General features: G+C 49.1%; 1 protein-coding gene across 1 annotated transcript; it reads left to right on the forward strand.

The window, feature by feature from the left end:
- Positions 1–981: 981 nt before the first annotated feature.
- Positions 982–5,856, forward strand: PRR15 (proline rich 15). Its single transcript, XM_056333953.1, has 2 exons — positions 982–1,215; positions 1,709–5,856. The coding sequence occupies exon 2, from the start codon at positions 1,718–1,720 to the stop codon at positions 2,075–2,077; it is 360 nt and encodes a 119-aa protein (XP_056189928.1). The 5' UTR covers positions 982–1,215; positions 1,709–1,717; the 3' UTR covers positions 2,078–5,856.
- The last annotated feature ends 4,090 nt before the right edge of the window (positions 5,857–9,946 follow it).

A 9,946-nucleotide genomic window follows, 5' to 3' on the forward strand; every position in this document is an offset into this window, starting at 1 on the left:
CAAATGTTTTGTATAAGCTTATAACTAGAATGGAAGCTATAAATGTCGACCAGTAATATTTTTTTTATTTTTCAAAGTAGTAATTTTACTTTTCAAAGTAGTAATTACCTTTACTTCTTCATAAACTTCCTTCTTCCCAGGCACTTCCCTGGGACACAAGATGAGAGGAGCTGGTGTTCTCTTTCTCTGTAGATACAAATGAGTAGCAAAGCCGTAGATCATATTCACTGGAGGAAACTTGACCTTATGGCCTGTTGTGGTCCTTGGCCCAACAGAGCCTGACGCCCTGGTGGTACACATCTCAGAAAACGTTAGTTGCTTACTTGTTAGGAGGGAGCGTAAAGGCCATCTTTTCTCACTGGAAGGTATGTTCTATTGCATAGGACAGATTTTTTGCTGCTGCTATTAGTAAGTATGCCAGACAGTGCAGAGTGCTTCCAGGTGTGCACGCACGCCTCCCTGTCCAAAAGCTGTTGGGTTCGAAGAGAGCAATCTACAGCATAACACAGGTGCACACCCTGGGCTCCTCTCCCTCAGTAACCCGCATTCACCAGCTGCTGTACCTCTTATCTTTATGGGCTATTCAGGGAAGCTGCAAGTTAGCAGAAGTTGACCTGTAAAAGAAGATGAGGCTGAAATACCACTGCTGTCACAAACCCCTCCGAACGCTCATGGCATCCTTGAGGAACCGACTGCGCAGCAGATGGGACCGCCGTTAGGGATCAAACGTGCGTTGCACGGCATTGCTGCCCGAAGAACAGATCACCGTTTTGAACACACAGCGCGGTACAAGCGAATCTTTTTTTCTCCTTTCTGGATGAATAAAAAAAAAACGGTAAAGCCACTGGTAGGGCCGGTAAAGCCACCGGTAGGGCCACATACCCACCACCGCACGGCAACGGCAAGCCCCAGCACCGCCTCTCCTGTGTCACAGACAGGATGGGGGACAGCCCCGTCCCTTCCAGCCCACGGAACCCACCGCGCCCCGGCGCAGCCCCTCCTCCCGCGGCCGCTCGCCCGCCCCGCGCCGCAGGAGCCGGGCAGGTGAGCGGGAGCCGCCCGGGACGCGGGGCCGCCGCTCCGCCCACGGGGCCGGCCGCCACCTGCCGCCGCTCCCGCCGCCCGGCGGCCTCTCCCCTCCTCCTCCTCGGCCGCGGGGCCGTAGGGGCGCGGCGGGGGAGGCGAGCAGAGCGCTCCCGCAGCGGGCGGGCGCAGGTCAGTGTCGCCGCCCGTACCTGTTGCGCCGGCAGCCGGCGCGGGGGGGGGGGGGGGAGCGGCGCCGCATCGCGGGAGCCCGGGGAGGTGCGCGGGGTCCCGGCCCCGTCCCGCGGGAGGCAGCGGCCCCCCCGGTGCGGGGCCTCGGCGCCCGCTTGCGGGGCGGGGGGCGGCGAGCGGCGAGCGCAGGGGTCGGGTCCCGCGGCTCAGCGCCGGGGCTGTATTTACCGTCACCTGTGCCGGCCGCGCGGGGCGGCGCTTCGGGGCCCTCACCGGGGCTCGGCCGGCGGCGGGGCACGGAGCCCTCCCGCCGGCCGCCGCCGCCAGACCTGCCCGGCCCGGCCCGGCGCGGCGCGGCGCGGCGGCTCCCGCGGCCAAGGGCGGACCTGCCCCCGGAGCGCTGCCGGGGAGAGCGGGCCCCGCCGCCCTCAGCTGCGCCCGGCGGGGGCGGGTGCCCGGCTGCCAGCGCCCTCGCTGCCTTTCTCCCCCGCAGGCGCCCGAGATGGCGGACAGCACCGCGGCCACCGCCGCCCCGCGCGGCGTCAAGGGCGGCTCGGCCGGGCCCTGGTGGAAGTCGCTGACCGGCAAGAAGAAGCACAAGGAAGCGGCGGCCGCCCCGCCGCCCTCCGCCGCCGCCGGCGAGGCCCCCGCCGCCCCCGCCAGCCCCGGCGGCCGGGAGGAGCAGCCGCCGCACTCGGGCGAGGCCCCGGGGGCGGGCGGCGGCAACCGCCGGAGCCTTCGCATCTCGCACTCGGGCCGCTTCAAGGAGCGGCGGAAGGTGCGCACGTCGCTGCTGGCCGACAGCCCCGAGGTCTTCGACGGCGGCGGGGCCCCGGGCCAGGCCACCCAGGGGGGCGAGTAGCCCAGGAGGGCTTCGCCCCCGGGGCCGCAGCGCCGTGAGGAGCCCCGACGCGACGGGCGGCCGGAGCCCCGACGGGACGGGCGGCCGGAGCCTGCGGCAGCCCCGCTGCTGGGGGGGGCTGCGCTGGGCCCCCTGCACGGGCGACACGGAGGCGTGTGGCAGGGCCCGGCCTCCCCGGCCCCAGCGGGACACCGCGGGGAGCCCGGCACCTCCACCGGACAAGTGGATCGCGTGCTGTCTTACACGAACGCCGCCAAGACCGAACCCCCGGCTGGTGGGACGATGTGATTGTCTTAACGAAATAACACCAATAAACACCCCACTGCCTGCGCTGTGGTGAGCGGACTCACAGGTGCTATCCCAGGGCCGGTGCTGGGGTCTCCAGCCCTTGCCAGCCCTTGCTGACTTCCCAGGCCCGGGACCCAGCCCTTCACAGCTCTCCCGCTGAGGAGGCGCTTCGTCGTTCTCGTCTCATGAGCTGCCTTATCAAAGGAAAGGGGGAACGAAGTGCTCTTATCTAGTTTCAGGGACAAGGACCTCCGGCTCTGCCCTGCCGTGTGCAGGTACGCCGTCAACGCGACCCCCTTCCCCTGCAGGGGTCAAAATAGAGGGCTCGCGAGGGGCAGGCACTTGCATTCACCCGTGCCCCATCGCATTTAAATATGCAAAAGGCAGGACCATGCTGGTTTTCTCCCTCTTCTTACTGCGTGATGATAAGCAGGTGTTTCGGAGGCTGGTCTCCCATAGTGCTGTTACAGAGGGAGGCCGGTTGTTGTCTAGCAGTTCACGCTGTTTACCCAGGGAAGGTGTGATTTTTGCATAACGGGTGATAGCTGGCACAATGGAGCTCGGGTGAAGAAGCTGGGTGATAAAATGTAAATATGTCTTGGGAGAGGAGACCAGCCCTGTGAGAGCAGGGGCAGGGTTGTACTCCTAATGGGGAAATAGGCTTGGGCACAACTGGAAATGTCCTTCGCTGTTTACGGTGTCTGAGGTTTGTGAAGCAAGGTTGAAGATTCCCAGGATTTCTTTTGATAGTGACATAATGTGCTTTAACTTGGGCAGCTCTCTGCTCCTCTTAACAGCTCCTGGATTTTTGGACAAAGTAAACTAGAAGCCAGATTTGTATTGATGATGTGCCTTACAGAGCAAACTCGGCTAAAAGCAGTCGGCAATTACACATTTCTTGATAGCAGGTGATGTAGCAACAACTGATTTATTTATATTAAATGCATTCGCAATATACTTTATGTTGTTAAAATTATTTTAGGCTTTTTCTGAATGTGAGATGAGCTATTACGTAGTGGCAGGGACTGAAATTTATTTCCCAGCATTCAAGTATTATGCAGTTATAATTTTGTTTGGTTGTAACTAAAGATTTAAGGTCAATTAAAAATAAAAAAGTGAACTGAAAGGAAATAAGAGCTGAGAGCTGAGTTCCAGGTGGAAATATAGATAAAACCACTCACTGACAATCACTGAAATAATACAGTAAGTGCTGGGCAAGTGCCCCTTGGTTCAGTGTGTGTAGTAATATATAATGAAGTTTGAAAGCTCCTGTGCGATAAACTCACTGGCTAAGGTATGTACCGGTCCTTCACTCAGCTTACTCCTTCAGACTCTGAAACCCGAGGACAAAGGGACCGTAGCATCAACTCTATCTCTGTAAAAGCTTTTTTTCCAGCCCATGTGCAGAGGTACCCTCTTTTAATTTCATTTAGTAAAACTACAAAGGTACTGGACTGCCTTTTCATGTTCTTGACTACACGCTGAGCAAGCAAAGAGCTGGGGAGTTGTGGGGGGAGCTTTTAAAAGTTTCTGCTCAGAGATGCTTTTCTTATGTGGAGCATTTTAAGTCAAGGAACACCTGAAAGCCTCGTGTTGAGAAGAAGCCATTGAAGCAAACGCAGCCTCAGACAAAGGGGCACGAGAGAGAAGGAAGAAAGTTTAAAACCTGGGAACGGATGAAGAAGAACCGTGCTTCAGCTACAGCTAACCCCGGGGCAGGGGGGAAAAGAGGCAGAAAGGGGTGGCTTTGCTGCCAGAGTTGTCATACTACCTTTGGAAGGCAACATGTTTGTATTCATTACAGGCAAAATAAATCCGCCTGTATTTATGTATTCTAGGGTCCAAAGAACCTTTTCTCTGTGTGTGCGTCTAAAAAGGAAGAACAAGTAGGCAGATGCTGCACTGCTGTGCTTCCTACTCCCACATCTGGTTTAGTATGAGCTCTGTGAGGGTCAGAGCCTCAGAACTATCCAGAGGCCCAAGTATGCACACTAGTGTTTCATACATCTCACGCAGATGCATTTCTGTATTTTTAATACTTACACTGTTGTCAAAATACAGTTTCTTCTCTTCTGTACCTCCAAGCCGCCCGTTTCTACGGTGAGCCTCTGTTTGCTCTTTGGAAATGTCTCAGGTCTTTACCTAGTCACAAAGTATCTACCAATTTGGGTTTTATTTGAGAAGAAGTCTGGTATGCTGTTCAGATGGCTGCTGTTAAGACTCTATATCGATACTGGTTAATATGTGATGAAATATTAGTCATGTCTTACTCCTTGTGTATGTTACTTTCAGCTTGGAAATTCGGTCAGACTACCAAGTCAATAAATGCACGCACCATTACTTGCAGCCACCCTCCATCTTTATCCTGACCTTGAGCTGTGGGAAGGAGACGTAATTCTATCTTCCTGCTCAGTTAAATCCTTGCTTCAATGAATTTGATAGCAGCCACTGAAAAACTAGATCCATGAGAAAACAGGCTGCCTGCCTCGTCTCACTTTCCCCGCCCTCTGTGCCAGGGCCAGGCAGCAATATCCTTCGGGTAGTGCTGACCTGGGTACCACAGCGAGGAGTGAGAAGCCCCCTTGGCCATAACCAACTTGCAGCACAGAAACAGTCCTCTTGTTTCTGGTCTGAGCATCCAGGTAAAGCTTGAAGTGATCTATACGTGTGTAAATGAATTAAGCTGATACAGAAAAAGACAGCACTTCACGGAGCGTCTGAATTATTTTTTTTTAACCCTTGAAGTGGGGAAAGTTTCACCTTTCTTTTGTGTTGGAGAGTACTTGCTCAGTTGTAACAATAGTGCATTTCTGTGCCTTGAATTATTAAAAGGGTGTCAGCGTTCTTAATATAGATATTTTCCTCCTCTCTTTTATAAAGAGCATGCATCAGAAAGTAAGGGTAGGAAATAGGGCAGCTGAGAAAGTAGTTACTGTTAGTTTTTAACAGCAAGAAGCGACATACTAACAAAATGAATGGAAGTAAGCAATGAGGTTCAACCTCAACTAAGTCAATTTTAGTGCAATTTTCTTAATATTATTCCAGATACTACTAAGGCTTGCAAGTTTGGGGCAAAAAAAATTTTAGTAAACAGAGTGAACTTTTCAAATAAACTTGCAAAGTATATGTCTGCTTATTACTTCTCTTGCCAAAACTAAAAATAAATCTCTGAGTAGATGCCTGGTGAATCATTCCCTGCTATTGTAGGCTAGTCAGTCTGGACCTCAAGAAAGATTATAGAGAGCACCTGCAGAAAATGATCCTAAATTGGAAACGCTGGAATAAATGCCTTGAAATCCTCAAGATGTTTAACCTCAGATGTTATGTCAGGGTATGACTTGGAACTGAACTGAAAGAACGGAGAGGGGACTGGTTTTCGGTTGTTTTGTTGGTGTTTTTTTCTTAAAGTTCTGTCTTCACTGTAGTGCGACCAATGAAAATTGTATGTTTGGAATATCAAGACTTTTGTCCATTAACGAGATAACCTCGTATGAGGGCTAAAATCTGAAGGACAGAACTCCCAGCCTTGGCCTGGCCAGCACAGCTGGATGCTTCACGATAAAGCCCATATTTAATTTAGCTGATTCAAACATCTGATAGCTAATTGGAAGAAAAGCTGTTTCAAGTGCAGGTACAAACTGGAAGCTTATTGTGCTGCCATTTGGGACCCTATCTGTTGGGGCAATAGAAAGAAACCCAAACCTGGTATTTTCTAAGACATTTTTTAAAGCTGGCGCGAGAGAGGCTTGGTTATTGAATGATATTTGAGACCATATAATTACACCATTCTGAAAAACCTTTCCCCTTCATCACTAATTTGTTGTAAATAAGATGGGAAACCTGCTGGCTCTGATATTTTATTTCAGAATAAAACAAAAGGGATAACGAGACACCAGAAGTAATGAAGTAGTTTATCACGTTATCCTTTATGAGATACCTGAAATTCACAAATAGCTCGAAAAACAATATTTGGACGTAGTCTTCAACAAGCATATTGATTAGCAGCTGCAGCTTGCGAATTTGATTGACTGCCCATTTCATCTAGATAAAGCAATATAACGTCAGATAATATGTGTTTGGGGGATAGCAAACAGCTTTCCGCGATAGCTGTAAGGCATGATTTTAAATGAAAAATTTACTCCGGCGAGTAATCCTCATCAGATCTAAACGTCATGTTTCATGTGAATAAAAATTAGTGACAATGTTGTTTTTTTCAGGGTATTACAGGGCTATCAGATGCTTTGGGATGTGTGAAGTAGGCTTGGTTCAGAGGCATGAGCCTGCCTGTGCTGTGAGTCTCCTGCTGCCTGTTCGCAGGTCTCTCCCCTGAGCCAAAGTTACTGTTCATGGTGGCGGCTCCTCTTACACTACGGAGGTAAAACCCACGATCCTCCCTCTCTCTGCATTACTGAAAATAAGAACCATACCTATGAATGTCTGCTGAAATGAAAAATTAAGAGGTACTGTGCACCTGAACGTTGGTGGGTCACTTTTCTTTTTTTTTTTTTTTTTCATTGCTGACTGAAGATACATTTGTTTTCCGGGTCTTTGTTTCATCCTCAGCCTGTAAATGTTTGAGCAGATAAAATGTCCACTGATCTCACAAGAACTTCTCAGTGACAGGAGAGTGGGCAGCAGTTCAGTGGCCAAAGGAAAAGGCAAAATTAAAATAGATCCGTTTCTGCGTGTGCTTCTGGGCATATTCCTGCTCAATGTTATGAATGGGAGCAGAACTGAGCCTTAGTCTTGATTCTGGGAATACGACTACGTGGGAAACAGAAGGAGCCTCGTAGTCTGCACATCCTTGGTTGTGTTTGTCTTGGCATGCCCTTCCAGTGACCGAGGGTTGTGAAAATCAGAGTTGGTTTACCTGTCCTGTTTAACATCATTGGGTTTGGGACGGGGAGCACGGTGTAAACTTCAAAGGGGAACCCTGCCAACAATACTTCCTAGAAACGCTGCCGCCCAGACCTCTGTGAGGAGGAGGTGGAGAAAAACCTTATTTTCTGGCTTCTCTATTTTGGGTTCTTTTCTTGGCATACCGATGCTATAGCAGTCTCCTTGCTGGACTCTAAAGCAGCTAGAGAAGTAGAATTTATGAAATAGGCAGGCGTACAGAATATGCAAGGACAGCATTTTGCAGTGCCATTCTCTTGAGGAAGAGACAAACCAATGAGTAGACATTACACTGGGCGTTTAAAGGTAGTTCAAGTCTTCCTGCAGGGCTGGGAAGCTATGGTTTGTTCCTGGCTCAGTTCTCAACTGCCTAACAGCAGATATGAAAATGTTTCTAGGTAATGTTAGCTATCGCAGGGTAATTAACATGTGCTGAATTGCATCTGAAGTGCAAAACGGTGAGAAAGGGAGGAATCATGTTAGAAAAGCAAATGTTCCTGACCATGATTGAAATCGCATAAGCTTTGGAAAGCTGAGGCCCTCTTTTAAATGATCAGTTGAAGCACTTAAAGTATTATCTGTTTTTGTTACAAACAGCTATTCTTTCTTGATTCATATGTTTTTGTTTTCCTGCTGTAATGATTTACTATAGTTACCTTTTTAACGAGTAATCTTACTCACTATGTATTACCTCTAGTTTTACTTACTGCTTTTCTTTTTTTTTTTTTTTTTTTTTGTGCTGGAACAGAAATTTGGCTGGGTTTGTACCTCGAAAAACATTTCCACAAAATTTGAAGATATTCCTATGACCTATGACTAAACCTAAACTCAAATTAGTAACAAATACCTTGTAGTTGTGGAGAGCTCTGGACAAGTGAGCTCACTGCTGTAGACTGATCCTTTCATCTTCCTGAAAAAAAAAGCATGCATCATCCCAACTTTAAAGAAAGGAAATTCAAGATCTAGGGCTAAAGTAAAGTGTGTAAGTACCTGAACAGAACGATGCATCTAGTCTGAGACCAGAAATCAGGCTATGCCGAAACTGCCTAAGAAAACCAAGCTGGAATAAGTGATATCAAAAGGTTCAAATGGGCTTTCTAAAGTTTTATATCCCTGAGATGAACCTTTGGATATGTGGGAGTTTTAACAGCACTTTAACTTTAACTTTAACTGTGTATTTCAACTAGCGTGGTTGTGTGATTGTGTCTCCGCTCGTGCAGATGCAGATTTCCATTGTGGTCAAAGGGTCATATACCCTTTTGTGTGTATTTTGGGGGACAAGAGCACTGAGGTGTCTGATTCCACTTGCTTCAATGGTGTCTCAGTACCTTCAGTAAAACCTCTTAGAAGAGAGAGCATAGTTACAGCAAGCCATCAAAATTGTACTAAGATGAGGAGGTTAAAAAGGTAAATGTCTGGTTTGTTTACCAAGGCAAACAGAGTTAACAGTGCAAAAGAGCAGCCCAATAACACATGTATTTTTTACTCTATTTTCAGCTGTTTGTGCTGAAACAGTGTAGCTCCTTTCTCCCCTCCTCCCCAGTATATTCTTGCTTTCCAGCTGCTATTTGATCTTTTCCAGTCTTGACTCGAAATTACTCCTTACAGAACCTCTCAGTGAGATGGTTTCAGCTCAGTCCCGTGTAGCGTTTCGGCAGAGCCATTGTCCTTTTGTCCCCTGCCTGTAGATCAGCTTTTACTGCTAAACAGCTTCTTTATCAATCTCAATGAAATCTCCTCTTGCGCTTTTTGTCGGCGTCGAGAACAAGACCAAAGGTTGAAGGTAGTTTTAAGTCCTGAGGTGTGCGGAGCCCCCCATCCCTCCCTCTGTTTTGGTGTTAGTTACTGCTTTGGATTTTACCTGTTTCCCTCTGCCAGCCAGGATGGGGCATACCCTCACCCACCACGATACAAACCCATTTAATTAAGAGCTATTCAAGCTCTTTTTAAAAATGTTTCCTTCCACAAATGCCCATGTCAAGCAGCAGTCATATGACACCTTGCCAAACCCTGCAATCCCGAGCAGGAACCAGCAATACGTTTTTAACTCATTTTTGGGTTGGAACTGTCACCATAAAGATGCTCAGCTTGTTCCCAGGGTTTGGGAAAAGTCACTTGCAAAGGCTTTGCTGGTCCTTTATGGCATTTGCATGCTCTATAACGGTTTCTAGAAGTGATACCAAGAAGGGTCTGATATTTGGGGAGAGGCAAAAATGGCAGTATAAACTGGATTTCATGGGATTGGTAACTTATGCATGCGAATGCCCAGCGTATGCTAGCAAATGGGGTACTTTCAGGATGTATGTGACACCCCGGCTTTGGCATCTGCACGTAAGATGCTGCCTGCCAGTCTGTGTGAAGGTTTCGCATTTAGGCGTGGACCTGTGCGGATCGACACAGGCTATTACACGCAGGAATCATTTAAAAATGTACTTGCCATCTTGCTTGGGGATTGTAGCACTGGCTGGAGCATCCCTGCACACCCTGTGGGACCCCTCAGTAGCACTGCACCTGAGAAGGCGCCGAGTCTACCACACCTCTCTTAAAGCGCTTTGGTAGTCCCTCAAGAGGAGACAGGGCTTGCTCAGCCAGCAAAATGGGCAGGAAAAACTACTGCGGGAGGAGTTAATGCCACAGGGATCCTGGAGGAGCATATCTTAATTAATCTTCTTTGCCAAATCGATT

Source organism: Falco biarmicus, chromosome 4, assembly GCF_023638135.1.
Source record: "Falco biarmicus isolate bFalBia1 chromosome 4, bFalBia1.pri, whole genome shotgun sequence".
Taxonomy (NCBI): Eukaryota; Metazoa; Chordata; class Aves; order Falconiformes; family Falconidae; genus Falco; species Falco biarmicus.

Bases quoted from the DNA above. Each gene is read 5' to 3' on its own strand.
- PRR15 (XM_056333953.1), top strand. From the start codon at position 1,718: ATGGCGGACAGCACCGCGGCCACCGCCGCCCCGCGCGGCGTCAAGGGC.